Below are 14,645 nucleotides of genomic sequence, written 5' to 3'. Positions count from 1 at the left end.
TAGGGCTCTCAGAATATGGAGACACTGAAACATGATTATTTTTTGTGTACAACATATATAAATAAAAAAAAGTAGACATATTAGGTATCGCCGCGTCCGTTAGAACCTGCTGTATAAAAATATCACATGAACTAACCCTTCAGGTGAACACCGTAATTTTTAAAAAATAAAAACTGTGTAAAAAAAGCCATTTTTTGTCACCTTACATCACAAAAAGTGTAATAGCAAGTGATCAAAAAGTCATATGCGTCCTAAAAATAGTACCCATTAAATTGTCATCTCATCCCGCAAAAAAAGAGACCCTACCTAAGACAATCGCATAATTTTTTTTAAAAAACTAGGGCTCTCAGAATATGGAGACACTAAAACATGATTTTTTTTTAAATTAAAAAATGCTGTTATTGTGTAAAACTTAAATAAAAATTGTGTCAAAAAAGTCATTTTTTGTCACCTTATATTACAAAAAGTTATACGCACCCTAAAATAGTACCAATCAAACTGTCATCTCATACCGAAAAAAATAGTCCCCACATAAGACAGTCGCCCAAAAAATTAAAAAAAATATGGCTTTCATAATATGGAGACACAAAAAAAAACTTTAAAAAAAAAATGCTTTATTATATAAAACTGAAACAAAGAACCAAAAAAATTTGGTATTGGTATTTGGTATTGTCGCGTCCGTAACAACCTGCGCTATAAAAATAGCACATGATTTAACCTGTCAGATGAACATTGTAAATAACAAAAAATAAAAACGGTGCCAAAACAGCTATTTCTTGTTACCTTGCCTCACAAAAAGTGTAATATAGAGCAACCAAAAATCATATGTACCCTAAAATAGTACCAAAAAAACTGCCACCTTATCCTGCAGTTTCCAAAATGTGTTCACTTTTGGGGAGTTTCTACTCTAGGGGTGCATCAGGGGGGCTTTAAATGTGACATGGCAGCTTAAAATTATCCCAGTGAAATCTGCTTTCCAAAAACCATATGGCTTTCCTTTCCTTCTGCGCCCTGCCGTGTGCCCGTACAGCAGTTTACGACCACATATGGGGTGTTTCTGTGAACTACAGAATCAGAGCAATAAATATTGAGTTTTGTTTGACTGTTAACTCTTGCTTTGTTAGTGAAAAAAAATGGATTAAAATAGAAAATCTGCCAAAAAAGTGAAATTCTGAAATTTCATCTCCATTTTCCATTAATTCTTGAGGAACACCTAAAGGATTAACAAAGTTTGTAAAATCAGTTTTGAATACCTTGAGGGGTGTAGTTTCTAAAATGGGGTCATTTTTGGGTGGTTTCTATTATGTAAGCCTCACAAAGTGACTTCAGACCTGAACTGGTCCTTAAAAAGTGGGTTTTGGAAATTTTCAGAAAAATTTCAAGATTTGCTTCTAAACTTCTAAGGCCTCTTTCACATGGGCATCACGTGTGAGGGCCAGATAGAATGCGGGTGCGTCGCGGGAAAATGCACGATTTTTAAGCGTGAGTGCAAAGCGTTTTAATGCGTTTTGCATGCGCGTGAGAAAAATCGGCATGTTTGGTACCCAGACCCAAACCCAGACTTCTTCACAGAAGTTCAGGTTTGGGTTAGGTGTTCTGTAGATTTTATTATTTTCCCTTATAACATGGTTATAAGGGAAAATAATAGCATTCTTAATACAGAATGCTTAGTAAAATGTCCATAGAGTGGTTAAAAATATTTAACTCACCCCATCCACTTGGTCGCGTAGCGGATCTCCTCTTCCTTCTTCTGGACCTGGGTAAAGAAACTTTGATAACGTCACTGCGCTCATCACATGGTCCATCACCATGGTGATGGACCCTGTGATGAGCGCAGTGACGTCATCAAAGGTCCTTTACCCAGGTCCTGAAGAAGGAAGAGGAGATCCGCTACGCGACCAAGTGGATGAGGTGAGTTAAATTTGTTTATTATTTTTAACCCCTCAATGGACATTTTACTAAGCATTCTGTATTAAGAATGCTATTATTTTCCCTTATAACCATGTTATAAGGGAAAATAATAAAGATCGGGTCCCCATCCCGATCGTCTCCTTAGCAACCATGCGTGAAAATCGCACCGCATCCGCAGTTGCTTGCGATTTTCACGCAGCCCCATTCACTTCTATGGGGCCTGCGTTGCGTAAAAAATGCACAATATAGAGCATGCTGCGATTTTCACGCAACACACAAGTGATGCGTGAAAATCACCGCTCATGTGCACAGCCCCATAGAAATGAATGGGTCCGGATTCAGTGCGAGTGCAATACGTTCACCTCATGCATTGCACCCGCGCGGAAATCTCGCCCGTGTGAAAGAGGCCTAAGCCTTCTAACGTCCCCCAAAAATAAAATAGCATTCACAAAATGATCCAAACATGAAGTAGACATATGGGGAATGTAAAGTAATAACTATTTTTGGAGGTATTACTGTCTATTATAAAAGTAGAGAAATTTAAATTTGGAAATGTGTATTTTTTTTATAAATAAAAATGAAATTTTTTGACTCAGGTTTACCACTGCCATGAAGTACAATATGTGACGAGAAAACAATCTCAGAATGGCCTGGATAAGTAAAAGCGTTTTAAAGTTATCACCACATTTAGGCCTCATGCACATGACCGTTGTTCTGGTCCGCAGTTTTGGCGGCTCAGGTGCGGACCCATTCACTTCAATGGGGCCGCAAAAGATGGGGACAGCACTCTGTGTGCTGTCCGCATCTGTTGCTCCGTTCCGCGGCCCCGCAATTTTTTTTTAACATGTCCTATTCTTGTGCGTTTTACGGACAAGAATGGGCATTTCTACAATGTGCCGCCTGTTCTGTTCCGCAAATTGCGGAAGGCACATGGGCGGCTTCTGTGTTTTGCGGATCGCAAAAAACAGAACGGTCGTGTGCATGAGGCCAAAGTGACACATGTCAGATTTGCTAAAAAATGGCCTGGTCCTGAAGGTGAAAAATGGTAGGGTCCTTAAGGTGTTAAAGTGGCCCTGGAAAAAATTAATAAATTAAAGTGGCCCCATAATGTAGATGGGTCCAAATTGACAAAAGGCTGGGCAACACAAGTAGGAGAGATCAACAGAAGTAGGCGGAGCCAGCAATACCACAGTGCAGCCCAAAATACTGCCCCAGCAGAACCAAATACTATAGTGCAGCCCAAAAATACTGCTGGCCTCATGCACACGATCGTTCAGTTTTTTTGCGGTCCGCAAAACACGGAAGCCGCCCGTGTGCCTTCCGCAATTTGCGTAACGGAACAGGCGGCCCATTGTAGAAATGCCTATTCTTGTCCGCAAAACGGACAAAAATATGACATGTTATATTTTTTTTGCGGGGCCACGGAACGGAGCAACGGATGCGGACCAGAACAATGGTCGTGTGCATGAGGCCTTTTGGCTACATTCGCACGACCGTAGTGTTTTGCGGATCCACAAATCGCATATCAGCAAAACACGGATACCGGCACATGTGCGTTACGCAATTTGTGGACGGCACACAGCCGCCGCTACAATAGAAAATGCCTATTCTTGTCCGTCAATAAAAAAATAGGACATACTCTATCTTTATTTGTGGGGCCGCGGAACGGAACTACGGATGCGGACAGTACACGGTGTGCTGCCCGCATCTTTTGCGGCCCCATTGAAATGAATTGGTCCCCGCCTGTTCCGCAATTCATACGGTTGTGTGAATGTAACCTTTTAGGCTGTGTTCACACAAACCGTTTTTCTTGTCCTGTAAAATATCAAACATTTACGTCCACTTTAACTTTTGTCTGGAAATAAATAGCACCAATTTGAACACAGCCGTCCACACACACACGCCACGCTAAGCCGACACCTTGCCACTGCGCATGCGCCTTCTTGACTTCACCTCAGAAAGCGCACAAGACCCAAGAGTTTTTTTTTTTTTTTTGTTCTGGCCAATAGCAGGACGCGTTACGTGGAGCTCTCGGCCGGCCGGGCAGTCTCTGACTTTAACCAATCAGCATCGAGTTTACATCCTGTACTGAGTCCCCCTGGAGAGAGGAGGGACACAAACTGCTGGGAGTCTGCAAGATGGCGGCGGAGTGTTAGAGGTGCCGCCGATTCTTCGCCGTTTGTTGAAGTCAGCTCGTTGTTTTTTTTTTGTCGCAGAGAGACGTGAAGGAAGGAGGCGGGAGACGCTTTTCATGATAAGTCGTCGTTCTTTCTACAGTGAAGGAGCGGGGAGCGCAGCTCCGCCTAGCACCGGAGTCAGCAGACATTTTCTTTTCTACTCGTATTAATTTCATACACGGACCGGGATTCGTTGGCGGGGCCCCCGGGCTCTCACCGCCATGACGTCCATACACTTCGTGGTACATCCGCTGCCTGGCACCGAGGACCAGCTCAATGACCGGTAATTAATCCATCACGAGGGGGGGGGAGGGGTGTCTGCCATAGGCCCAGGCCTGAGGCCCTGTCCTCCTCACATCTGCCATCCTGTCCACAGTAACTAGGGGGGAAACGTGACAGAGAGGCAGCCGGGTGCCAGCACATGGTGCCTCAGCCTGGTGCCAGCACATGATGCCTCAGCCTGGTGCCAGCACATGATGCCTCAGCCTGGTGCCAGCACCTGATGCCTCAGCCTGGTGCCAGCACATGATGCCTCAGCCTGGTGCCAGCACATGATGCCTCAGCCTGGTGCCAGCACATGATGCCTCAGCCTGGTGCCAGCACATGATGCCTCAGCCTGGTGCCAGCACATGATGCCTCAGCCTGGTGCCAGCACATGATGCCTCAGCCTGGTGCCAGCACATGATGCCTCAGCCTGGTGCCAGCACATGATGCCTCAGCCTGGTGCCAGCACATGATGCCTCAGCCTGGTGCCAGCACATGATGCCTCAGCCTGGTGCCAGCACATGATGCCTCAGCCTGGTGCCAGCACATGATGCCTCAGCCTGGTGCCAGCACATGATGCCTCAGCCTGGTGCCAGCACATGATGCCTCAGCCTGGTGCCAGCACATGATGCCTCAGCCTGGTGCCAGCACATGATGCCTCAGCCTGGTGCCAGCACATGATGCCTCAGCCTGGTGCCAGCACATGATGCCTCACATCTGCCATCCTGTCCACAGTAACTAGGGGGAAAACGTGACAGAGAGGTAGCCGGGTGCCAGCACGTGATGCCTCAGCCGGGTGCCAGCACGTGATGCCTCAGCCGGGTGCCAGCACGTGATGCCTCAGCCGGGTGCCAGCACGTGATGCCTCAGCCGGGTGCCAGCACGTGATGCCTCAGCCGGGTGCCAGCACGTGGTGCCTCAGCCGGGTGCCAGCACGTGGTGCCTCAGCCGGGTGCCAGCACGTGGTGCCTCAGCCGGGTGCCAGCACGTGGTGCCTCAGCCGGGGGCCAGCCAGCTGATTTCAGTCCATCACATGTCGGTGTAGTTTTTACCGGTGGTGGTTTATAGTCCTGCATGTTATAATGGTGGTGCCTGCCTTTTCCTGATATGTTGGAAACCTAATTACTCTAATTTCAAGTTCTCCTACATCCACAGTGTAGGGGATAGCGATTAGATGGATAGGGGTCCTACCATTGGGACACTCTCCCATCTCAAGAAGGACAGGTTGAGCCCTGTACTCTGATATCTCCGGCACTGCCTTAGAGATGAACAGATAAGATTATACTAGGGCACAGCATAAACTGCATTCCCTTACTACATGGCCTCGGGCACCTTTGGAGGTCGGCATTGGATGGTCTGACATTTATGTAATGTGTACGCCCATCGTGTTCTTTCTGCCATGCGGTATTGTGGCTGATACGTTGGCACTGGCTTACACAATTTGTGGCATCTACAGAATTTTGCTGTTGTCTGTGACTGTTCCCTCAGAAGCCTTTGTCAGTCGTGCAGCTTGCATGTACAAAAGTCGCACCTTGTGATCATCTTTCTCCAGCCACTATTTGCCCCAGTTCCTTCTAAGACATTGGAAAAGATTTATCATTCGGCAAAGTCCATTTTGCCAGAGTTTGCTTTGTATACAGAAGTTTCCTACTTACGGTACCTGCTCCGTGTCGGCTCCTTCATTTTCCGGTCCCCGGACTGTCTATATCCGGCGCTGCCTGCACGTCGTCACATGCTCTGCTGCAGGCAATAAATGGCTTCAGCAGTGACTTGGCCACAAGCAGCACATAACCGCTGAAGCCAGTCATTGGCTGCAGTGGAGCATGCGACCGTTCCCAAGCAGACCGGCAGGGAGCAGGTAAGTGTGAAACTTGTGTTTATGGAGGCAGGCAGGGGCTTTAGATAAAAAAATGATTATTCTTGGAGATCCCTTTTAGGCTAGGGCTACAGCGCCATGTTTTGTAATGACAGTTATGGTGTCGCACTGCGACGTGACAGTTGCACAAAAATCCGATTTGGATGAATATTTTAGCGATTGTCGTGTCTCAGTCGCAGTGTGACACTATTGACTGTCATTTTAAAAATTGTTGCACGATTTTTGCTCGACAAGAAGTCGCACGACGCATGTAGCCCTAGACTCAGAGGACCTGTCCCCTCTCCAGACGTGTAATAGGGATTCTGGAGCAGCTATTCTTATGACACTCTGTTGTTCCATTCCTCTGTTATTTCTACTAGAAGTTAGGGGTGGGCGATATTGGCGATATGATATGTGCCTTGATATGGATTTTGTGTATATCGCCGCCCCGCAATAAGACCACGGAGCATGGGGCTGATCTGATGGCACTGGCTCACTGCTGGGGGACACATGGCTGATGATGGCAAATGCCATGGGGCGCTGATCTGATGGCACTGGGGGACACATGTCTTATTCAGACATGTCTCCCAGTGAGCCAGTGCCATCAGATCAGCGCCCCATGGCATTTGCTATCATCAGACAGTCTGATAGATCATGGCAAATGCTGATGGCACTGGCTCTGAGGGACATGTCTGATGGCAAATGCCATGGGGCTTGGGACTGATGACACTGGCTCTGAGGGACAATCATGTATGATGATGGCAAATGCCATGGGGCTGATGGCACTGGCTCTGGGCCAAGTTTTGTAATTTGTATATTTTTGTATACATACAGAAGAAAATATATCGCACATGCTTCAAATTATATCGCAATATAGATTTTAGGCCATATCGCCCACCCCTACTAGAAGTTTCTGAATGTTCAGCAGCTTTCAGTAATGGTCCAGACGGGGGAGTGTCCCTGCACTGTCTGACACCGACAGTCACGCCCGCTACTGGTAACACCCAGCAGTACCTTTACTGCAGACAGCTGACAATTTATTTGTAAACTTCTAGCAGGAATAATAAAGGAATGGCTCAACATAGTCATATGAATAGATGATCCAGAATTGTCATTACATGAGGAATGCAAGTAGTTGCTAAAACTGACATGTCATGAGAGGGGACAGGACCGATTTAAGTCTAAAGTTCGTCATACACATTTAGCAGCTGTTGGCCGGACAGCTTTCTCTCCCGCCTCCCTTCGGACTCCCACATACTTGTTTAACTCAGCTCAACGTGTATGTATAGTGAATTGGGAGAGAGGAGAGAGCCTCTGCCAGACACCTGGTGATGGGATATCTCGAGAGAAGGAAAGGATTGGGCAAAATAATGTTAGTTTTGCCTGATCCTTCCCCTGACATCATGTATCGGGGGAGAATCGGTGGCTCCGTGTACATTAGACTGTCAGCGCACAGATGTGTACACGGCCTTTATACGTTTGTCTTGAGATGTTACTGCACTTTCTTGGAATAAGGGTACGACCACATATCGCGGCCATGTGAGTCAGGGGTTGTCCTGCAATATATATTGATGTCCTGTATCAGATCGGCGGGGGTCCGGCACCTGGCACCCCCCACCGATCAGCTGTTTGCGAGCACTGCATCCTTCATTACACTACACATGGCCTGCCCGATCAGATATTGATCACCTACCCAGACGATAAGTCATCAATATGGCAGGACAACCCCTTAAAATCAGTTCCACAGATGGACCACACTCACGTTCCCACCCACTTTTCCACACTGGAGTTAATGGTGTAAACATGCAAAGTGTCACCCTTTTTTTGCACAAATAAGCCCACAAAGTTGCAATGCCCTATTTTCAGACTTTTTGAAGGCAGAATTTTGGGCCTCTAGGGTGGGTTCTTCCTTTAAACCCCAGAAGCCGCTTGCTTTATTTTTCCTGCCTTCACATCCCGGAAATGTCTCTGCGGATGGCAGGGAGGGTGAGGGCTGCGCGCTGCTTTCTAATAGCCTGTCTGTCAGGGTGACGCTTCAGGTGTTATGTGCTCACGTGCCTCAGACACACGGGTTGTGTTCATTGTCATGTGATGTCTCACCTCTTCTCCTGACACGAGACACCTTTTGGCGTAGTTATAGCACCTTGTCATATTGGGCGTGGGTGCTGAATGGCACAGGAGGTACTTTGCCAGTGTTGGTTTACTAGTAGTTTGGGTGCATACTTACTAATAAATGTTATTCCACTGGTCACAGGATGTCGAGGAGCTCCCACCTGTGGGTAGGTAAATGTAGCATTCGGGCAGAAAATGGTGGTCAGTTCCCCCGCAGCATCCGGGCCAGTGACGTGGTCAAAATCCACCTCCTATTCACTTTGGGTGCTGTGGACCCTGTTGAAGCGATCACCCCTTTAAACCACAGGCCTGTGAACTGCAGTGATGCCTTACTGAAAACCATGGGAGGCAGACGGCACGCGGCCGCTGGCCGAATTTTGGTGGCATGTCAATATAAAACATCCTGTGATATATATATATTTTTTTCCTGAACACAGATTAGATGACGCTCGTGTGCACATAGCTATTGAAAGTAGTGGGTCAGGATTCTGTCTTGATGCTGTCCATTTGCAAAACAGAACGCATCCGGTGCGGGCTGCAGCGGGCTCTGATTACACTAAGCAGTGTGGCCTTAGACTCGACCACAGCGTGGCTGCCACATGTGGTCATATCCCATGAAGAGGCTTTTGCAGTCCCACACCACTGATATCTTCCTGGCTGCAGTGGTTATGTGTCGTGCACACTGCTACGGGGTACATGTGCTGTCCATGGAGAAATGCAGACCGCACACATCAGTGAAAAATGGAAATGTGAACGAGGCCTAAGTGTGTGCCCGCCCCCTCCTCCCCCGCTACTGCTGCTGGCTTTATTTTTTTTCTTTCTTCCTCTGACAACCCCTTTTAAAATCAATTGTCTGTATGTAAAGGGTCTTCTACATGGGGCAGGGCCATCGATCAGCTGACAAATGAGCAAATGCTTTTTTGGCTGATCTCTCTCCCCCCCCTCCCTTAATGCGTTCATAAAAATCACTCATCTATGCAGGTATGTGCTTCTGACAGTAATGAAGAAATAATGAACATTTTTTTATTTATATAGCCCCACCATATTCCGCAGCGCTTTACAAATTCATAGGGTTCATGTACAAAACAAAAGTAACTGGCTAATATGCAACTGAAACACTAGGAGTCGGGGACCGTCTGTGCTCCATTGATCACTTACTGTACCAGTGATAGGTCTGCGTACATGGAGAGAAACGAGCTCCTACTGGCTTCATGTGGGTGTTTGTTACAGGCCTGAACTCTGCACATTTCCAAAAATCTAAAGGCTGTGTTCACACTTTGCGGTCACAGTAAAACTGCTGCAGTTTCTCATTTCAGGAAATGATGGCCTTGACGTTGCAGCACGGCCTTACATAGGGACTTGTTGTGAACCCCCATGGACAGAAATGTCCATGTCTTCTACTTGGTTTCTGGGCTTGATCCAGACAGATGACGGCTGAGGTTCTGGGCTATTTATATCAAGCACTGATACGTCACTATATACTGGTATATTCTACTGCGTACAGGCGGCTGAATCTCTCATTCATTAATATTTGAATTCCACTGTCAGTAATTGAATGGAGATTGGCAGGTAAATCTGAGGCCTTGATGTTCGTGCTCTGACCTGGTGACTCATCTTCACGCTGCCTTGTGGGGTCTGGTGGGTGGGCGAACTGCTGGGTCCTGTGTCACCGCGGGTGCATTGTGTATCTGTAATTTTGCCCTTTTTCGTAGCCTTGGAGTTTTCCTCTTGTAGTTATTCATTGATGATTTATGTCGGCATGTGTTATATGTTACACGTCTATGTTTCAGTAATGACGCCTCAGAATGACCTAAACAGATGTTCCTTAATTTTCATTCAGCGTTACAAGCTTCCGGTTACTTTGGGAAAGTGAGATTTCACCTTAGTCTGTGTTAGGGCACGGTCTCATGTTTCGAAGCGGCAAGTTGGCACCAGATGGTACGGATTTTGTGGAGGAAATCCAGTGGGTTTGCAGCCATTGGGGGTTTGACCATTTTTTTATTTATTTTTTTGGCGTCTGCAGTCATAATAAATGGCCCTCCCCTTGTGTTTTTGAGTGCGATTCCGTTTCACAGATTGTTTTCCTATAGTGAAGAGCTTTTGGTGGCAGTAATTTTTATTTTATTTTGCAGTTTTCCCGCTTTTTTCGCCCAAGTATGCAGAATCTGTAGGAGTTGGACCTAAAAGGCCTGCATTTAGTGACACGAGCGTTCCTACACCTTGTTGTAAATTGCACCAAAACTTGCCCCTGTTTAGGGCGGTTATTGATGCGTTTACTTTTATTAGAATTCCTAGCACCTAGCTCGCTGAGGGGTGTGGCTTAACTGGAACGGGGGTGTTCCCTAAAATGCAAATTTTTTCCCCTCCAAACTTGTGCCACAATTCTATTCGGCTACAAAGTTTGCCAGTCAACAGGTTGTATAAATAAGGTTAAAGGGGTTATACTATGATTGGTGTAAAAAAATGAAATTCCGACATCATATAAGTACATCACAATACCTTTTTTATAACAAAGCTAGAACCAGCCCTGCACCTCACCATCTCCCCATTCATTGCTCCAATCGTTCTACTAGATCTATTTCAGGGGACGTGTCCCTTCTGCTGCAGCTCTCTCCCGCTAGCTGACAAAAGATATGGCAGGTGACAGTTGAAGATTTAGACTGAGCGCGTGTGACCAATTGAAGTGAACAAGAAATAAGGAAAAGAACAAACAGCATTTGGCGCTGTACAGATACATTTCATTGGCTATACAAAAAAATGTAATACCTGCAATTACAAACGTATTCAGATCCCGGCACTGGTATAAAAAAATGTAGAATATTTTTTGTGTCACAACCCCTTTAATTGTCTAGCTCTGCTCCAGTGTATCATCCAGTCTGAGCCATTTTGATAAATTTGGTGCATGTCTAGATGGCCCTTCCTATTAGTGTTTTTCATTACCAAGCAGCAATCGAAGATTTAGGCTACTTTCACACTATTTCGCAGGATCGCCGCTCCGTCCCCATTGACTATAATGGGGGCGGAGCTCCGGCGCAGCGCGGCGAGAGGCTGTCGGACATGTCGTAGTTTTAGTCTAGCGGCCTTTCGCCATGCACTGCCGTGCTGCTCAGGAGCTCCGCTCTCGTCCCCATTATAGTCAATGTTGACGGAGCGGTGGCACGGCGAAATAGCGGCAGGATGGATCCAACGGGGTGAACAGCCTGTCGGATCCGTCCTGCCGCTCGTGTGAAAGTAGCCTTAGCGAGTTGTTTGCTTTCAATTGCACAAAACAATAATTGCTAAATAGTATTTTTGCTGCTTGCTTGATACTGCGATCGGTGCTCATTCGCTCCTGGAGCATTGAGGCCTCGTGCACACGACGCAAGTGTTTAGCGATCTGCAGACCTCGGATGGTAAAAACACAGATGCTAGCCGTGTGCACGCTGCGTGACGGTGCAGATCCATTGGCTTTAAAGGGTCCATGGGCCACCCGTTGTGAAGCACAGGACATGTCCCATCTTGTGTGGATGCGGAAGCCCTTTGTGCCGCAGTTCACTTACATGAAACCTTACAGGAACAACTGGCAGACTTCTGATTGGTTGAGTGGATTTGATGGCGACTAACGCTTAACTTTCATGCAGATTTGTCTGATCCATGGAAAAATTGTTCTTTGCTGTAACGTGCAATGATTTGTCGCGCAACACAAGTGTACAGCTGCATTTCTGTAATGATAGTCTGTGGTGTCGCACCAAAATCCAACTTGGATGGATATTTGCGCGACTTTCGAGTCGCAGTTGCATGCAGCACTGTAGACTATCATTACAGAACATGTCGCAGGACATTACTGTGAAAAATGTCGCTGTTTGGCTGGATTCATAGTGGGGGTTTTTATATAGTTTTTCCCCTCCCCCACGACATCACTACAGAGAGGGGTCCACCCCCAGGGACAGGAAACCTACAGAATAAAAAGGTGGAACCTCTCTACCCCATTAGTGGTTTCCTGCCCCTGGAGTGGGACACCTACACTTTCTTTTGCAGGTTCTTACCGTCGGTCTGGTATTCCTAGGGAGGCCCTAGAGGGCTGGCGGTATACTGCCGGGGTCCATCGCACTGCAATGGCGTGCTGGCAGGACCCTAGGATACTCCATATCTTGCGGCAGTTTTTGCGTGGTAACTTTCAGGGAAAGCTCTGCCCCGCGGGAAGCTCCATCTCGGCACTCAGGATCCGGACGCTGTTGGAGCAAATAGCGCGTGGACATCCTTGAATGAAGGCTCTGATACGCAGTCTTTCTATACGACAGGAGCACGGCCACTTTCGGGGGCGGCGCGGAGTGTGACGTACTAACGGAAGCACGCGGGAATCGTGCTTCCGGTCCTGCAGTATTTAAAAGCCTCTGTAGTGGCAGGGACCTTGAAGCATATGACTCCCTACTGCGATCTGGAGTGGATTGTCTGGCATCAATGGAAGTCTTGTGTGACATCTCTAGATTTTTGCGACTGTGGCATCATGCTTTGCGACACCATTGATGATTAGAACAAATGTCACACGTTTTTTGATGACACTCCCGGTCATCGTGCCGTGCAGCGGTACATGGCACGTCACAGCATTCGCAATGGTGGTTTGTTTTGATCATTTTACCAGCCTCCTTGCAGTTTGCCCTCAAGGAGTCTCACCTCTGACAACCTCTTACTTAACTCTTGCACAACTGACACTCCAGGTGAAGTCACTTCAGTACATGGGTGCCTGCTAGGGTCATTCCTCTATTTCCTGAGCAGCTGAAACGGTTCTGCTTCCGTGAATGAGCTTGTGCGTACATCAGCCTCCACTATCACAAGTTTGTTAAATCGGCTTGGTGGGCACACTCGGCACCACTGCCCTCTGCACAGAGTACCCGTTAGCTGATCTCTACGGACAGCAAAGATAGTTTTACTGGAAGACTGTTCTGATGAGTGAGGCCCCATCATCATCACCCCCCCCCCCCCCGTACAGTCCGCACAAGGGAACCAGGGGTCTGTAGTCACCCACCATGGAGAAACCTATGATAAAATTGACTACTGGGTGTTTCCCTGCATCCTTAGGTCCTATTCACATGACCATAGGGCATTTGTGCCTATGCTGTGGACTGCGAACCGCAGCTCTGCAAAACACGGGCATCGACAGTGTGAACTAGGGCTGCAGTAAATGATTATTTGAGAAATTGAGTATTCTATCGATTACTTTTACGATTAATCGAGTACTCTAAGAAAAAATGAATTAATAGACTGTTTTTCTTTATAAAAACTCAGACCCAGTGCCATCAGCTCCTCCATTGCCATGTCCTCCTCCCCCAGTGCCATCTGCCCCTCCATGCCATCCATTGCCATGTCCCCCTCCTTCAGTGCCATGTCCCCAGCACCAGTGAAATAAAATACTTACCTTTCTTGTAGGGACGCGGCTCCACAGCTCCTCCATCTTCTTTTCCCCATGCTGCACTGTTGTCCTTGCGTCGGGTCATAGTGCGCACTTACAGTGCGGTACGGGCCGGCGGGTGACCACTGAGCGATGAGTAATAGCAAGCGCTTCACTCCCGCTCCATGGTCACGTGACACAAACGAATCTTCGAAGCAAATAATTTGCATTGAGGATTTTTTTTTTTTGTTTGTGTCGAATTACTCGATTCAATCGAGTAATCGTTTCAGCCCTGTTGTGAACGTTTCCTCACGGTTCAGATCCATTGACTTTATTGGGTCCGAGATACGGCAAAAGATAGCACATGTCTTATCTTTTGAGGAGGAGCGGAGGCACAGACCCAGAAGCCCATGGATACACCTGGCTCTTTGGTCGTGTGAATGGGGCCTTATACTGTCTGTGTATTTCCCACATTACACGTTATGTAGAGGTTGTCCGAGCCCTGTACGAGCAGTTTTATGCTGTGCACACAGACCCGTCTGTATTTCTACACAAGACTCTTTGATTCGGAGCAGCGTATCAGCACAGCCTTTGTGGCATCTGACCAGGCCCTGCCACCCGCAGGAGTCCTATGGCTGTCCTTAGACCAGATACGCTGCAGATTTTCCGCTCTGTGTGGCCGTGCCCTAGTAATATAGGCCGTGCAATATCAGTAATGCAAGGTTTTTATATAGACTGTATGTAAAAGGCGGACAGATGCTATCCTGTTGAACGGCTGTCCGCTTTGGGTCTTACTGCTTGTGTTTGCCTTGGGCTATGTTGTAAAATGTCATTGGTTTCCCGCGGATTCAGCGTGAGGCCTGGAGTCTGGGGCGGCCTCTCCGGCAGGCTGTTTGGATCATTAATGGGTTTGTTTTGGCTGTCATGGTCGCTGTGTTGGCAGATGGGAGGACGGAGA

At 47.2% G+C, this 14,645-nt stretch overlaps 1 protein-coding gene across 9 annotated transcripts in view; it reads left to right on the top strand.

The window, feature by feature from the left end:
* Nucleotides 1–4,018: 4,018 nt before the first annotated feature.
* Nucleotides 4,019–14,645, top strand: part of UBR5 (ubiquitin protein ligase E3 component n-recognin 5) — a 112,333-nt gene continuing 101,706 nt past the window's right edge. For all 9 annotated transcript variants that reach the window (XM_040433791.1, XM_040433790.1, XM_040433789.1 and 6 more), the window contains exon 1: nt 4,019–4,371. In XM_040433791.1, the coding sequence (XP_040289725.1) occupies nt 4,310–4,371 (62 nt within the window). In that variant the 5' untranslated portion in view covers nt 4,019–4,309. The remainder of the gene's footprint in view (nt 4,372–14,645) is intronic.

This window comes from Bufo bufo, chromosome 5 (genome assembly GCF_905171765.1).
Source record: "Bufo bufo chromosome 5, aBufBuf1.1, whole genome shotgun sequence".
In the NCBI taxonomy this organism is placed as follows: domain Eukaryota; kingdom Metazoa; phylum Chordata; class Amphibia; order Anura; family Bufonidae; genus Bufo; species Bufo bufo.
The sequence above is the reverse complement of the archived record's forward strand: the minus strand, read 5'-3'. Positions and strand labels throughout refer to the sequence as shown.